The sequence below is a fragment of the Styela clava genome, chromosome 3 (genome assembly GCF_964204865.1).
Source record: "Styela clava chromosome 3, kaStyClav1.hap1.2, whole genome shotgun sequence".
In the NCBI taxonomy this organism is placed as follows: domain Eukaryota; kingdom Metazoa; phylum Chordata; class Ascidiacea; order Stolidobranchia; family Styelidae; genus Styela; species Styela clava.
In genome coordinates, this window is record NC_135252.1 from 15,797,265 (window position 1) to 15,814,218 (window position 16,954).

Consider the following 16,954-nt stretch of genomic DNA (forward strand, 5'->3'; position numbering starts at 1 on the left):
GCGGTAACAGAGGAAAGACTTAAATCGTTGGTAGTATTTCATTCTTCTTGGCGTTGAATACCAACAGTGGCAGGAAAGGATTTACAACGACTCAGATGGGAGATTACTTGCTTTTCGCTTAGATATTATACTCAATTTCACATATATACATATACACAGGATGAAAGAATGGTTGAATTTTGAACTATTTATTTTGCTGAGGATGCTTGCTATTGGTTAAACTATAGCAATCAATTGGCGACCACTCTACGATCTTGCACGCTTTCATTATGAATGTATAGGCGCTTCTGCAAGTAGCTTTGTTTTTGGTTCTTCAAATAAAAATATTATAACTAACTTATCTTCATATAATATGATAAGTGCACGCAAAAATTACAACATGACAAAGAGTAGTTGAGTAAAGCAAATAAATAGGCGCCGCCCAGAAGCTAGAATTTAAATAGATCGGAATTACACAGCCTACAAATTTATAATATCGCGAGTAGGGATGATGGGTTGAGACGTTGGGAAGTTTTATGAGTTAAGGGTTCGATTGTCATATCACTAATATGTAATGTCATTATAGAAATGACAATCATGAACCACCAAAGTCACATTACTTTTATAGATCGCTATATACCATACGGAAACCATACGAGAATTTGGGAATTTCCGATATATATATATATTTATAGCTATATTAGTGTAGTGATTATATATACTACCTACTAAAACTTAAAATTGCAAACAAAGATATCGTGAGAGATGAGAGTCCCCTGTATTGCGGGAGCTGTGATGCTTCTTTGCATGGCGGAATACTTGGTTGCACTGGAACAGTCGATGGTCATTGAGAAGCTGGATAATGTTAACTCTGACATACTTTCAGTGAGTTATTCATAATACATATTATCCTAGTTGTTAGTAAGTACAAATATCCACAAGTTTAAACCAACGATATCAACGTTATTTCAGAATTTTCTTTAATGTTTTCACTAAGTGTATCAAAATTGGTTGTTGAAAATATATGAACTCATGACGTATTTGTACGTATTTCACACCGAACAAGAAGTCACTGATTTGTAGAAAGCTACTTTAATTTAGGGCCGGAATCTTTCCGGATAAGCATTGTCTACTCAATTTACTATACACACCGGGTGAGGTGGTGGTCTTGGGATTTGTACCTGAGATTTTTACCTGTGCTGCTATTACAGTCAAGTCCTTCATAGTTAGTAAGCTTCAACTAGTAAGCAATTTCCGGATCCCGTTTTTGTGACACAAGAAATATCCAAGAAATATGACGTAGAATCAACAAATATATGAAAAAGTTGGTAAAATAGATCTTTTTAGTAGATTATATACTTCAAATAATATATTGGTACAAAAATTACCATGACGTTTTACTGAGAGAATCAATATAGAGTTTTACAGCATTGTTGTTAAGTTTTATTATGATAATATAACAAAGTTCGCATCGTTTTTTTTATTGTTATTGAACAAGTTAATTGCCTTGTATATGTGACTGGTAAATATAATATCATATCAATACTGGCATTTACCCAATAAACGTTCGACTGACTAATACATAAATTTCCCATCACTTTTTTGCTACTGACATCGAAGGTTTTATTAAATTCGTACTAATATTACTGTATTTACAGCGTCAAGAGAGAAGTCTTTCTTCAACAGGAATCAAAAGCCTACGGGTTACAAGTGTGATTCAGTCAAGATTCGCGCGAGTGACATTTGTCAGTACAATGGAAAATGGCGAAAACTTTGCAAAAGAAATGACATTTTCTGTCCGACTGCCGAAGGCCGCGTTTATTACCGAATTTAACATGTAAATACGACAATATTTGAATCTTAAAATCGTCCGTCAGTCACTCAGGCTACAATCACAAGGACAAAATTAAAATTTACATCAAGCTTCTTCATTATTGGGGAAAACCTTCTATTTTACTAATCGGTTGGATTTTTTAGTAAATATGGCAATGGTGATTTGCTAGATATCAATTCACTACAATTAATTGATTAATTAATTGCAATTATTTATTTAACAATTTGTTTTCAATTTGGAAACTTACTGTGGCCTACCATACCCAGTTATCCCTTTAAGTATCTCAAAGAGCAGCTGGGGACAGGCATGGCATTATGGTGCAAATCGCGACATCGCCAATTTGCAAACTCTTTTTTATTTTTGAGTTTCATCAAAACGACAGCACAACAAGAAAATCGGCGATTGCTATTCAAATTCACAATCATAATTGAAGAGAATACAGCGACATATTGCCCAAATGGTGACATCATGTCGGAAATAATTCAATGTAGCATGCGCAGAAGAAAAAACCTGTAGTTATAATGACCCATGTTTTTCTGTTACAGGGTTGTTGATGGGGTTACTTTCATAGGTAAAATAAAAGAAAAAGAAGCGGCTAAGAAACAATTTGAGCAAGCAAAAGAAAGTGTAAGCTTTAAGCATATTTACGAATGTCTAGAAATTTGTACAGTTATATACCTATATTCATGTTTTAAAATAATATGATAAAAATACGATTTTAACTTAAAATTCTATTTCAAGCCTCCAGCCAGAAAGTCTTAATTGAATATTTCAGGGAAATACTGCTGGGCTGGTAACAGCTGATGTAAGAGAAACTCGAACATTCGATGTATCTGCAAATGTTCCAGCACATTCCAGTGTAGATTTTCACTTGGTTTATCAGCAGTTACTTAAAAGAAAATTGGGGAGTTATAATCACGTTATCATGGTCAACCCGGGACAGGTGGGCAACACTTTTCTGTAATATTTATCGTTATTTCATAAAGCATTATTCTTTTGAATTCATTCGGGAAAATGGAGTTTTTTTATTTCGGAAAATTTATTCTTTCTGATAGGATAATAATCTTATTTGACTCAATGGCTTTATTGGGAATATATGCGAACGGTACACTATCTTCTTTATTGCGCCCACGTGAAGTGTTTAATATCGTGGTGGCTGAAACCAGAAGAAACTTAGAACTTGATTCTGTTTCCGAGCTTGTATATACTTGCCACATTTTTGTTGAAAAATCATTTTGCTTTCTTTCCCCCGAATATGGTCTAAAATGAGCAAGGTATAACCTGGCGAAAAATAATGTCTGAATATGCGCATTTACCAGGTTATAGATAACTTCGTAATTGACGTTTATATTACTGAAACATCCGGCATTACGTCCATTTCAACGGAAACGCTTGGTAAAGGTAGCGGAGCCAGAGAAAAAGTTGCTAAAAGTGACGACGACAAAAATCGGATTGATGTTTACACCGACGTGCGAAGAAGTAAAAATCAAGCAAAAGTCACGTCAGTATAATTCGATAATTTTCTAGTTTTTCTGTTATAATTTTCTCTCTCTATCATAATCACAAATCAGATTGCTGATTCCATTGAGGTGAAATAGATCAAGTTATTTACAGGAAATGACAACTGATTTCAGATAAGTGTAAATTAAGCTAACATTGAGAATACACTATGCGAGAAAATTTGATAAAACCGGTTCTATATATATATGTAAATGTAGACTAAATTATTCCAAAGATGGTGATTGTTTTTATAGTACATATCTTACTTAGGTAGAGATAACCCGTACCACTATGAATCTGTGAATTGAAATCGTAACATGCTCAGTATCATATTTTATACAGATTTAAACCAACCCAGACGCAGCAACGTCGTTTACTAACTCTTCCTGAAGATGAAAAAAAATTCACAGTGAATTATGACGTAACGCGAGAAGTTCTAGGCGGAGAAATTCAAACGAGAAACGGATATTTTGTTCATTTTTTTGCTCCAGAAAATCTTCCGATATTAGCAAAAAAAGTAGTATTTCTCATTGATCAAAGTGGTTCGATGCAGGGCCATAAAATGCTACAGACAAAAACAGCATTTGCTTCAATACTTAAAGAGCTGAGAGATTCCGATAGGTAACGAAGTTGAATATTCGATTCAGTTGCAAAATATTTTAAAAGCAAGTTTTTCAAAAAACTTAAATATATGTTTTTTCCGACCAAGGATTGACTTTGACCAAGGGTCAGAGGTCACGCAAAACGTCATTAGAAAAGTATGTTATATTTTTTTAAAGAATCACTGAGTCTTTGATCTATTTTTTTATTTTCAACATTTTTTAAAATAAATTGTTGTTTTGCTAGATTCAACATTATTTCATTTTCGACTGGAACCGAAACCTGGAAAAACACAGAAGACGGACTAGTTGGTGTTACAAACAAAAATGTTGATGAAGCTGTTAAGCATGTGCAAAACTTAAACGCAGCTGGAGGTTAGTAAGTAGGCTACTCTGTTTAAAAACAATTCCAAATTTTCACATGAAAAAAAACAGAAAGAAAGATTTACTGAGATCTTTATATTGATTCGTTATACTCAATATACAATTATATTTCAAGTCTCATTTGCAACGAAAAATTTTCTGTGTGGCTTCAAGTTTCCAAAAATTGAGAGGTGAAGCTATAGCGTGAAGTCCACTTCAAGATAGTACTGGCGATTGATAATATAAAATAAATAAAATTAAGCTAAACATAATACCATGTTCACTAGGCACGAACATCAATGAGGCCATTTTAAAAGCCTCAAGATTGTTCCAAAATGACTCAATGGATGAGCCATCGTCTTCGATGATCATATTATTGTCTGATGGTAACCCTACATCTGGAGTAAGCAATACAGCGCAGATTCGTTTGAACGCACGAAGGGAAATCAATGGCAGATTTTCATTGTTCTGCCTTGGATTCGGCGAAGATATTGACCACGATTTTTTGAAGAGATTATCGAATGAAAACGATGGAATAGCCAGGTACGACAAACATTAGTTTAAGTTTATTTCAGTAAGATTTGGCCTCAGCCCAATCCTGGAACAATGCCAGACCAGGAAACTGATTCAATAATTACCTCAGCGGGACAATACTTTCTAGAATTCGATATTGGCGTAAGCTTGGCGCAACACTATCATGTTCTAAAGTGTTTACAAATCGTTTCATGAAAATTTACTCCTGTCTATAATCGGAAAGTGAGAAAAAATACTTAAACAAGTTTATCAATCTACCCAATATGTAATCCGAATAAAACGACAAAAAATGCAATTCATACATTCAATTGATTAAAGTTAAAAATATTCTGTTTATGCCATTTTTAATGTCCTAGGTAATAATTGATTTCAAATGACCAAGGTCTATTTAAAATCCGATGTTTCAAAAGTATTGCATATCAAAATATTTATTATTTTGTAATTTGTCATATATAATATGCATTTACATATAGAAAGATTTACGAAGACTCTGACGCTGATATACAGCTGGAAGGGTTTTTTCAAGAAGTTGCAGCTCCGCTCTTGTTGAATGTCAAAATGAGATATTCTGGAGCAGACGCAGACGCTGTTAGTATCTCAGATTTTGATAAATATTTTAAAGGATCGGAAGAGGTGATTGTAGGAGTAATTGGTGAGAATTGTATTGTTTTTATAACTGGGAACATGCTAGCAATCCTGAATATATACAGGTTTACATCAAAAACAGAATCCGGGTCATTTGAAATATAGCTGATAGAGCAGTGGTTCTTGAACTTTTTGAGCAGCGCCCCTTTTGAAAAATCCTACAAACTTCACCCTCCCCCCCCCCCCCCCCCAACCAACATTTTTTGCATTGAATAAATGCTTTTGTGATGGGCAGGTTGCTTTATATTAAGATGGCGCTGTAAGAGTATTAGTCTCATAGCGTTATAGTCTCATAGCGTCATTGCTCAGATGTTTAAGCATAAAACGCATCCGAGTACAACTTCGCCATTCACTGTCGTATGTATAAAGCCATACTCAAATAGTGGTCATCATACATTCTCCTTTCTCAAAGTCAAAGTAAGTTTTAGGTAAAACTAAACACGCAATAAACGTGTGCTTTTTGCGCTTCAATGTCTTTTCTGCTTAAACGTTTACATAAGACGCGTAAAATTGCAACCAATTGTTTACTTCATCACTGTTGAGCAATGCAAAAACTATTTACTGTATGTTAACAAAAGACAACCATTACAGACAAGCGTTAGGCTTGCCTAACGTCTCCAAAAATCACTACCAATACCTAGGGGTGGGCAATATAGAATAATTTAATATTCTAGAATACTTAAATCGAATCCAGAATACCGAACTTATTCTATTTTTATTCAAATGTGGAAATTCTTTCATCATATTTATGTATTAGGCCTACAATTTTAAAAATGTTGATGTACTACAACTTTGTATTTAATTGAAAATACCCTGAGCATTGGATTTTATATGTTACCAAACAGGACAATGAAGTATAGGAAAAAAATTTTAACAAATGACTTTTTGCTTTGAATTGTTCAAAATTCAAGTGATCTTTAAATACTTATATGTTAAAATAAAATAGGTCTGAAAAAACATTTTTAAAAATTATTAATATGTGAGCGCCGAAAACACACAGACCAGATCGAGGCCGCAAGATTGCCTCCATGCACTTGGTAGGACTGGTTAATTAATGGTGTAAAATAAATTTCACAACAATCAAATACAATCAAGTATGTCAGCGTTCTTTATTTTCTGTGAGCAAAATTCGTAAAGTAACATTAATAGACAAATTCATTTATATTACAAAATCTTAAATTTCAGTTATTTTCGATATACATATATCTACCCAGACGTGGCGATACGTTTTGCATAATGTCCATCAATAGTTAAGACCCGATTGTCTTCACCAATCGCGTTGGTAACTTTTTGATTTGTCGGCGAATGGAATTTCGTAAAATATGTATTTTATTGGGAGTGCTAAATAAATGTCACAAAACGCCTTGTTTTGCGATATCACTTTGTATTTTCCGAAACAAGGTGCCGTAAAAAATGAAGCATGATCTAAATTAATCGCAAATAATGTTTTAACATCTAACTTTGTACCTTCGGAAATGGGGTGTCATAAAAAATGCAATTTGATCTAAATTAATCGCGAATAATGTTTTATCATCTAACGTCTTGTACACATCATTTTCCGGTGGAACTCGAAAACTAAATATAATCCGACAGTTGATCACACATTATTATGTCCGCGGATTGGCGTGGTATTTTAAATCGGTATTGAGTTTATTTTATCGTCGCAACCGCGAGTTACCTTGAACACAAATGAATTAAAATAGAAAGACATTTTGAATTCATTGTAGTTGGCATAGATTGAATATTACGAGACAGAAAAATTTATTATACCGCGAAAAAGCCAGTAACGAACGCGGAGACCGTTTCAGAAGCCGTTACACGGAAATTTCCGATTCCATCTTGTGGCCTCTCGCGCCCCCAGTTCAAGAACCACTGTTATAGAGAATATAACTTTTACAAAGCGTTCATACTAAAACTTTTGGGTACCAGTATACACAATCAGACCTGGGTGTCTATGTTCTTAACGTGAAGGCTCTGTTTTTCATTTGAGTCATCCTGTATATGCAAGTTTACCCCAAAGCAAGATAGCACGCTTCAATTCAAACCTAAAAATGTGGGTTGCATTTCTGAATGCTTCATCACATTTATGTCATATTTATCAGTCACGAACAATATCCAGCACTTATGCAAAGTGCTCAACTTGTATAATAAAATACTGATAATCACATATTCACTAATGCACGAATATTTCCGAGACTCAAATCTAGCGATCGTTGCTAGCCATCCATAATTACAATACATGAATAAATTCTCAAATTAACAATTCGTATAAGGCAAATGAAGCATTTTTCATGGAATGTACAGATTAGATCGCAAAACGCAAAATTTCATGCATCCCCGTAAAATTTACATTATGGTTTAACTCAGATGAATCTGCAATGGGCGTACATTCCGTTATTAGTGGTATGTCACGGGAAGGCGAAGTAAGATATGAAATATCGAGTACTGAAATAGATGATTCGTTCCAACATTGGTATAAAGATGCTGGAAATTTTGACGATTTCATTGAAAGATTATGGGCTTATTTTACTATAGAAAATTTGTTAGAGAAGAAAACGTTATCTGAAAGTCAGGTAAGCATAACGCTTCAGGTAAATATCTGCTTTCTTTGTACGTGTGTTCGATCTTTCAAATGGTTTATTTTTGAAAATCACACTCAACTAACTCACACTTTTTCATATATAATAATATATATATAACTATCAACCAGTTTTATGCATGCTATAATCTTCACCCATTTTTTATAGATTAAAAAGCAAGAACTTACATCAAAAATTATAGAATTGGCTCTCAAATATAAATTTGTGACTCCGCTCACATCTATGGTCGTGACTTTGCCAGAAGATGAAATCAAAACGACTCCAGATGGACGTGAGTTTACGTTCTTACTCGTTTAAATAACGTATTTTTTTTTAATAATATTTGTATTTACTGATATACGTTTAGCCGCCAAATATTAATAAATTATTTTTGTTGACACAGCTATTGTTGAGCCAACGCTTCCACCTTGTATTATGAGGGGTTCGAAAGTTCCAGAAGATATCACAGAATTCCCAATATGGTGTCCTGTTATTTTTGATCGACAGACAAGTCGTGTAGTGCCTAACCGAGGACGGTATCTTTCACGAACACTATCACATACACATTCTAGCATTACGAGTATGTAAAATAATGATAATGATAAAATTCTTACGCCTATATGATAAAAATATTATCGGATTGTTTATTCGGCACTCCCGTAGTATGTGAACCAAGATGGCGGTCACCGGAACGTAGTATATGTACCAGGTTAGGGTTAGGCTATAATTTCAGGTACAAATACTACGGCAGTCATTTGGATAGTCCCCAAACTCGTAATAGAACTGAAATAGAGGAAATTGAAGTAAAATTATGGCCTCACCCTAACCTGGTACACATACTACGTTACGGTGTCCGCCATCTTAGTGCACATAGTACGGTAGCGCCGTTTATTCTAATTCCACTAAAACAAACATTTTTTTTAAAAAAGCAAAAATTTCAGTGAATGTTGCTGAAAAATCTATGTTGCATTTAAACATTGTTAGTTCTACGGGAACTTGTAAAATTATAATTTGTGCATTGTGATGTAAAGTTCTTGTGTGTTCTTCTTGGAATGTGTTTAGAAACATATTATTCATTCTTTTTCTACTCCTATAGTATAAACACCATAGGAATTATTTGCAAACTGTTATTTAATATATATATATATATACTGAAAATGGTAAGTTTGTTAAACTTACTCTTATATTTCAGGATTACTAAGCAGCGCCCCGAAATTAGCAAGAATGAGAACAGCATCGAGTAAGTAGCCACAAATAAAATTTTCGTTTTTGATCAAACTTGTAATAGCTATAGAGATCACACTCAAACTTATTGTACAGATGCAAGGGTCATTGGAGCTGGACATAGTTTCAGAAGCAGTTCAATAACAAGTAAGCAATTTTAGAAAGAAGAAAGCAATTCTCAAATGTATGGACACGAAAGTCAAAACGAAATAGTATCAAATCATTTACAGTACCGGTATAGTCTTCCCATCAAAAAATTCTTGACTTCTCTGACTACAGGATCGATGGAAGTAATAGAAATAATAGCCTTGTAGCGACAACAATTTTCCCAGTCTAGGTCCAGTACTTAAATAGAATTTTTTCAATTAAAATTTCCCTAAATGGCCTGCGCTTTGATTTGGAAGCGCATAGAATCTAGAATTCCGAAGCAATATATCTTGCTGAAATTTAAAACTGAAATTTGGAAGATACTTTAAATCTTGGTAACGTTTTATAGACATGCTAAGAAGACAAAGAATATCCAGTTTGCAGCAAATCATGGGACAGCGATCATCACTGGCGACAAGTTTTACGACAACAACAACAACGACAACAACAACTAGAATACCAACAACTGCAACACCACCGCCAAGAAAGAAAACGCCAAGTATTTTTTATTTAGTCTAACACCATATAGTAGTGTATAGCTTTCGACACTTATTTTTAACCTGAGCACTATGCAAGTATTCGCTGAAATGTAAAGAGCAAGTATCGACCCGAATCTCATATTTTTTGTATGAAGCTTATTCACGGCTTTCGCTTCAAGCAAAGATATGTATGAGCGGTTCAAACATCTAACAAAATGTAAGAAGCTTTCATTTTTGGGAGGAACGTAATCTTTCCACTTCCGTATTGCCTACTTAATTTAATACACCCTGGATTAGGTGGGTGAAATTTAAACCCCAGATATGTAACCTCTTTAGTATAATAAAAATAATTAACATCAGTTGATTGATTTAAAAAATATGTTCATCCCAAATTTGCGTTCGGTTATAAATGTCACAATTATGACAATGGGTTCATGAGGCATATTCGCCTCTTTAATCCTCTATTCAAACAAAGCTCTGTATATTCTGTTACAGGCTCCAGAATGAGTTAATAATTCGGCAGCCCAATAAGCCATCAACAGAGGAGGCCAGTCAAATGGCACTCAGGAACATTTTTAACATCAATCCTTACGCTTTCTATAAACAAAATTATTTTTTTCATCTTTGATTAACGATTAACGAAACATTGTTGACTGTAGTTTATATTAATACAAGTTTTTTTAAGTTGATGTAAAGTTTATTTTCATGCGATGTGCGTAAATGAATAAAGGGAAATATAGTTTCTGCTATGTTGGACAATTTCAGAAAATGGAGTGATAGATGGAGAAAATACAGTTATATATACAAGTATTAGGTATATCCAATAACAGATTTTGATGTAACAATGTGCAAAATTATGCTTTTAGGGTTTCTGAGAAAATGCAGCGGGAAAAAACGGACTTCATCTGGACGAATCACCCTTTCTACGCTTATACAATCTGAGCCATATCCGTACACGTGCAAATGGATAGTGAAAGTAAAAAACGGTTCTTGGATAGATTTACACGCTGAAACATTGAATACTACAAAGAATCAGGCAAGTTTTTGAATATATATATCTAATTATAAAGCATATCTGTAAATACTATTCAAAAAACAATTTCATTCGAGTTAATTTTATGTTAAAATTTGCGAATACAGTAAGGTTTACCCTTGTTTTGTATTTGATTTACGCTCATGTTCGAAATCTGGAAAAAAGTTCAAAACAACAAGTTAATCCTTTTCGCGGGTAGTATCACACACACCAATGAATATGATTTACACCATGTATTTTATTCGACCGATTCAGCTTTCGGACCTGCTTCAACTGAACATCTATATAGCTATCATTCACGTAGCCTACTTACTTGTGTAGGTTTTCAAAAACGAGCAAGTTCACTCGTAACATATTTGCTTACTCAATTAAGCAGTATATCATGCCCACATCTGCCTGGAATATTTGTTGTGTTTTTTTCCAGGTTGTAGTTACAGGAGCAGACGGGCAAAACATACTTCTTCATCGAAGAGGATTTCAGTCTCCTAAATTCATATCTGTTGAAGACAATAAAATTAAAATTCTGATAGCGATTCACCCAAGTGACAAGTTGAGACCAGGAATTGAAATTTCGTATGAAGAGTGTAAGTTATGTCTGCATTATTTGCTTGGTAGCACAATCATATACAGTACATATCATATAGATAGCATATCATATTTGGATAAATCGTTGTCATGGTGGAATTTTGTTGTTAAAGAATTCAGTGCTCGGCCACATGAGTCACGTAGTCAGCTATATAGAACCCTCGTACACAAGCAAGACTGGAATCAGGACAGAAGCGATTGATTATATGAAATTCATGTGCGAAAACATACTTTCGCATGTATATGAATCACCGAAAAACGTCTATGATGATTTAAAAAGAGTTTGGGAGGGAATTCCACTCCTGAAGTAACATATTTAACGATCTAGAAATCTTTATTTTTCAAACGGATCATAAACTCTCAAAAACATACCACACCTTCGAATAACGTTTTGAGAAATGGACCGATCAATTGTATTGTGTATCAATTGTATTGTGTTATGTCATAAATGATGTAACGACATCTTTGCATACTGTTGCGCCAACGGTACGCAGAAAAATGTGTCGTGAAAGAGCTCAGACAGCCGTCAATATTGTGGGGTTTCGAAAATTATTATATATAATTGTCCACAAACTGAAGTATTTTTTATATCATGGTAATTATACCAAATAATTTTTATCATATGATATTTAATTTTTTAGTTATACCAGAGCCTGATACACCAGCAGTCGTACACGAAATTGAATTTCCTCAAGAATCTACACCAAACTGCGGAAATATCATTAATTCTGCTGAAAATCCTGAAGGTACAATTTCATCTCCTGGATTTCCGAAAATGTATTTGGACAACCTCTACTGTCAATGGAGTATTTTGAACAACAACGCGACAACCCACGATTTGATAATATCGTTCCAAAAATTCGACATCGAAACGAATGCTGGTGGCCCGTGTACACATGACATGTTGGCAGTGGGAGAGGGAGACGAAGAACAAACATTCTGCGGACACGATTTGCCTGAAGATATAACTACCGGCGCTGAATCGGTGAAGATCAAATTTATGAGTGATGACAGTCTGGGAGCTGGAGGCTTCATGCTGCGTTATGACTTAGTTGCAAAGTAACATGAAAATGATGTGTAAAAACAACTTTTTGCATTGGAATAAATGCTAAACAAGTCTTGATATATACCAATAAGCCATTCTCGTATTTTACATTCTACTTACAAACCTAATTTGAGGCAGTAAAACGAATTTAGCTTTTGTCACATTTCCAGAGAAGGCTTACTTTTGTATCTGTTTAGATTTAGATAGTGCTCCAGGTCCATTTTTTGCGCTCCAGAAGTATGTGCACCAAGATGGCGCACAACCTGATAACCCTAACGTGGCACACATGCTATGTTCGGGTTGTGCGCCATCTCGGTGCACATATGTTTGGCTGTACAGTTCTGATAATTACAAAAATCTGATTTTCTTAAAACATTGAAATGTTGGTTCTACTGAGGCGAATATATTATGTAGGCCACGCATGGCATTTTTGTTTAAAACATTAATACTGGAGATTATATATATTCATCATGATTTTATGTATAGTTTTTTCCATACGTCGATCTGCAACAGAAAACGTTTCAGTAAAAGTGACTTCTCCTAATTTTACCGTGTAGACTGTGAGAATAAGTAACCGATTATTATCAAGCAAAGGGGGGAAACGGGAAGGAACAATTCGTATTGGCTTTATCGAGAAAAATGCCAGAGCGTAATTATTCGTTAATGAATGGTATAGAAATGAAGCAGGGTCGTCGTTTCTCTACTCAATCATGGAAATACATATTTTGTTTAGAATGACAAGATATTTTCTATTTATCATAGCTCATTTTTTGTGTTTTGATGAGATGCTTGATTTGTTTAAATATTAAAAGACATGGTCCATTTACGATGAAATGCAATTAAATTGCGTATATTTTGAAAAACCGAAGGCCAGCATCGAGAACATAACAGAAACAATAAGATTAGAATCTAATTACCGCATCTACGCATACATGACAAGCGTAGAGTTTCACAAACCTTTTGCTTGAGGCTATTATTGGTTTCTCTCATAGAAGGTTCAAGCCAGTGAGGCAAATTTTGACCTTCTGAAATGACAACAGCAAGAGCAGATTGTATTAAGTTTTGATAAAAAGAAAATTAAGCTGATATTTAATCAGTATTAAGGTTGTGAATATACTTTCAACATAGAACAAAACAAGGACCTAATGGGAACTATAAGCATGCAGAGAATAGTTTTGGAAGATATAAGTACGCATTTTAATGTCATATCACATTGATAATAATAACATATCGTAAGAGGATTGCCACAGTGCGGATACAGGTTTCAATAGTATTACTACAAAGTAAGGTGCATGTGGCATAAATGACCGTGTTCCATATTGCTAAATACATACTATTTACACATTTTCAAAAGGTAATAAAAACTAGAAAATTTATATAATTGTATATCTTAATAAGTGAAAAATGAATATTGTCACCCTGTGCAGCGTGATTTTTTTAATTGTATCATGCGAGGCTTTTTGTCCCGCGTCAGAGAGTGGAGATTTACCAGCGGGTATTTCTGAAGAGGATTTTATCGATCCCGATGACACTATATCGTATGATGAGGAATCTCCTGAGTTGCCAGAAGGTCTGCAGGAAGCCTATGAAATGCACGGTGAAAATGCAGGGGGTGAACCAGTCGAAGACGATGACGTATTAAAAATGAGCAAGGTAATATAATTTCCACATCGATTTATGCCAAGAAAGAAAGAACATTTTGGTTTGACTGCTTGACAAATAATTAGAATAATAGTCTCAAATTTGCACATGTGGTGTATAAAAATTATAAAAGCAGTGTGTGGACTAGATTACCAAATTGACGTTTCACCTGGATTTGAGGCAGTCAACATAATAATTAAATAAACAAAATGTATCACAGACCGGCATCAGTATTTTAAAAGACTTTTTTTTAAATCAAAATTCTATAAGCAATTAATTACAGTGTTTAAAACATTTGGATTGATGCATTTCCTGCTCTATTTTTTAAACCTCCAAGCGCAGTCTGATGAACTTTATTAATTTTTTTTTCATTTTTCAGTCAATGCAGGAAATCGTCGATGCAAGTGAGTTAATTTCATTATTCTATGAGATCTGAAGTATCTAATATTTGTATTCAATGTCAGATAAAGAAACTTTTTGATATTAAATTTCTTTAACCCGTAGCTGTAGGGCATGGTACAACATATTCTACTGTTAATAATGCTTGTATCCGGTTACTATATCGCCACGTAATGACATATAGCCTACAAATGGGTAGAATAATACTTAACAAAAGTTATATCTTCTGTCCTACTTACAATATTCAACTTATCAAATAGGATCTTTAAATTATACGATTTGTTTTGTAATTAATGATCATAAAAATTTATTTTCAAAGATTCAGTTTCTATAATATATATAATGCAAATTATTTTCAACAGCCATGAAAAACGGTTTTTCAAAGTTATTCAAAAAAAGGACAGACAAAAGAGCCACAGCTATGGAACTCCTGCAATATACATCACATAATACAAACATTGAACCCTCATATCTGTCAGGTGTTTTCATTAGTGCCACCAAAGTCGACAGTCAAAAAGGTAATGTTATAAAAGTAAAAAATTTACAACGTTTTCCAGGTTACGTTTATTTCAATGAAACGAATACTGAAGATGGTGAATTCAACTATAACATTGACTGTGATTTTGGCGTGAAAATATCTAGGATAGGCAACTGAATCTATTATTAAAATGGCTGAATACCAATTTCAATATCATTTCCTAAAATTTTGATACTTTTTATATCAATAAGTTACTTCCTCTACAAAACTTGCAGCTGAAGGATCATTGAAATCAGTATGTAATTTTAAACCCCACTTCATTCATAATTGTGCTTTCGTCTAATATCCAATCTTTGAACCGCCACTTGCAAATCAATATCCGTTCAAACGATGTCACAGAGAATATATATGAATCGGCAAAAAGCATTCATTTGTTATACCATGCCAAAAGACTGGTAGAAAACAATGGTTTATCTCATAGCAATGCATTAAAACGCTATATTTTATTGTTAAGATTTGGAAGAAAAAATGTATGTTGAAGAAAAAGCACTAAAAATATTGTCTAAAGTTTTGCAACATTTTCAAAGGTAAAATTTAAAGAGTCGATTTTGGAAAACTTGCAAATAAATATTCAGAAGAAGCTTATGATGATTATGATGAAACTTAAATATCATTAATCGTGTTTAAACTTTCAGTAAAGTTACTTTTTACGTACATTAATCTTTTGTAAACTTTCGTCGAGTTTTTGATTAAATTAAAATTAATGTTGTTTTTAGCAATCCTTTAGCAGGAAGACCCAAAGAAGAGTTGGAAGAAGCTAACAACGGGGATACAGAAAGTAAAGAAGATAGAAAGCTAGAAGACATACAACAAGAACGTAGTTCCAAAGAAGACGAAAGCAAAGAGGAGCTTTGAAGCAACATTATATATCTCTCAAAACAAACATAAATAAAATATACCAGAGCATATAGTCAAGCCTTAGGTTAATGTTGTTTCTTGATAATTACATTAAATCCATCATCATTATCAATGCAATGATCGACCAAACTGCCTTTTGGTATAAAATTTTGCTTTCGTGCAAATACGAGATGGGTTTCTGAAGATATTTTGAATAATAGTCATCGCTGTGGAGGCTCGAGGCGAGCTCGAACTACCAGGATCTAGTCAGGTCAAGGGCGAAATCTTCTCGATGACTTCTTGTCACTTACTGTCGCTGGCCACATTAGCATGTATGAAACAGGAATGTTTCTTTAGACGCTAAACCTTCATAATTGAAATTTTGCTTAGTGGCTATACAGCGGCACATTGCTGATATTTTTAGGGATTTTAGGATTGAATTTACACCATTTCTCCGAGCATGACTTTGAGGTGGATATTTAGTTATACCCAGGGGAATGAAAAGGATTGAATGTTGTCATGACCAAACTTTCTCCGATTTGAGTTTAAACAAACAATTATCCTGTAAAAGAGTCGCCCGAATCAAATTCATGATCGGTAACCCACGAAACCGATAAATGTAGACCCGATCCCTGACATTACAGTATGTGACAGAGACAGCAAACAATAATTATTGAATAGGAATTACAATCTTGATTCTCTTTGTAAATTGCTATCAAATTAAAATTTCGTAATCGTAATTTACATATTTTTCGCATTTGTGGCCCCAAAACCTAATAGAAACTCAACTATTTTCAAACTGCCCTTGTAAATGAAATACCTTTTTTACGTACTCGAGATGAGTTGAATTCAGAACTGCAAAAGAGAGTGAATGTAACAATAATATGATACTTGAGCATATATCACACCGATAAGGTTGGTAACGCGTTGTACATATACAGTCGAAAATGTGCATATACATCCAACTAATTTGGACTGACATGCATATATAAC

General features: G+C 33.9%; 2 protein-coding genes across 2 annotated transcripts; both read left to right on the forward strand.

Moving 5' to 3' along the window:
* The first annotated feature begins 649 nt into the window (after positions 1–649).
* On the forward strand, positions 650–13,025 carry LOC120342972 (inter-alpha-trypsin inhibitor heavy chain H4-like). Its single transcript, XM_039412033.2, has 18 exons — positions 650–864; positions 1,638–1,816; positions 2,359–2,440; positions 2,589–2,756; positions 3,133–3,314; positions 3,656–3,934; positions 4,160–4,287; positions 4,563–4,818; positions 5,283–5,461; positions 7,822–8,027; positions 8,202–8,325; positions 8,437–8,613; positions 9,226–9,273; positions 9,354–9,404; positions 9,754–9,903; positions 10,750–10,919; positions 11,341–11,500; positions 12,143–13,025. Exons 1-18 carry the CDS (start codon positions 745–747, stop codon positions 12,562–12,564), a joined length of 3,081 nt encoding a protein of 1,026 aa, XP_039267967.2. The 5' UTR covers positions 650–744; the 3' UTR covers positions 12,565–13,025.
* An 861-nt stretch (positions 13,026–13,886) lies between these two features.
* On the forward strand, positions 13,887–16,117 carry LOC120342319 (uncharacterized). The gene is made up of 5 exons (XM_039411100.2): positions 13,887–14,199; positions 14,567–14,591; positions 14,949–15,104; positions 15,579–15,651; positions 15,841–16,117. The coding sequence occupies exons 1-5, from the start codon at positions 13,951–13,953 to the stop codon at positions 15,977–15,979; spliced, it is 642 nt and encodes a 213-aa protein (XP_039267034.1). The 5' UTR covers positions 13,887–13,950; the 3' UTR covers positions 15,980–16,117.
* The last annotated feature ends 837 nt before the right edge of the window (positions 16,118–16,954 follow it).

Coding starts and splice junctions, on each gene's coding strand:
- LOC120342972 (XM_039412033.2), top strand. CDS start 745: ATGAGAGTCCCCTGTATTGCGGGAGCTGTGATGCTTCTTTGCATGGCG. Junction 3,935..4,159: donor GAGCTGAGAGATTCCGATAG/GTAACGAAGTTG, acceptor TTGTTTTGCTAG/ATTCAACATTATTTCATTTT. Junction 9,904..10,749: donor GCCAAGAAAGAAAACGCCAA/GTATTTTTTATT, acceptor TTATGCTTTTAG/GGTTTCTGAGAAAATGCAGC.
- LOC120342319 (XM_039411100.2), top strand. CDS start 13,951: ATGAATATTGTCACCCTGTGCAGCGTGATTTTTTTAATTGTATCATGC. Junction 14,200..14,566: donor ACGTATTAAAAATGAGCAAG/GTAATATAATTT, acceptor TTCATTTTTCAG/TCAATGCAGGAAATCGTCGA. Junction 15,105..15,578: donor CAAAGTCGACAGTCAAAAAG/GTAATGTTATAA, acceptor TTTATTGTTAAG/ATTTGGAAGAAAAAATGTAT.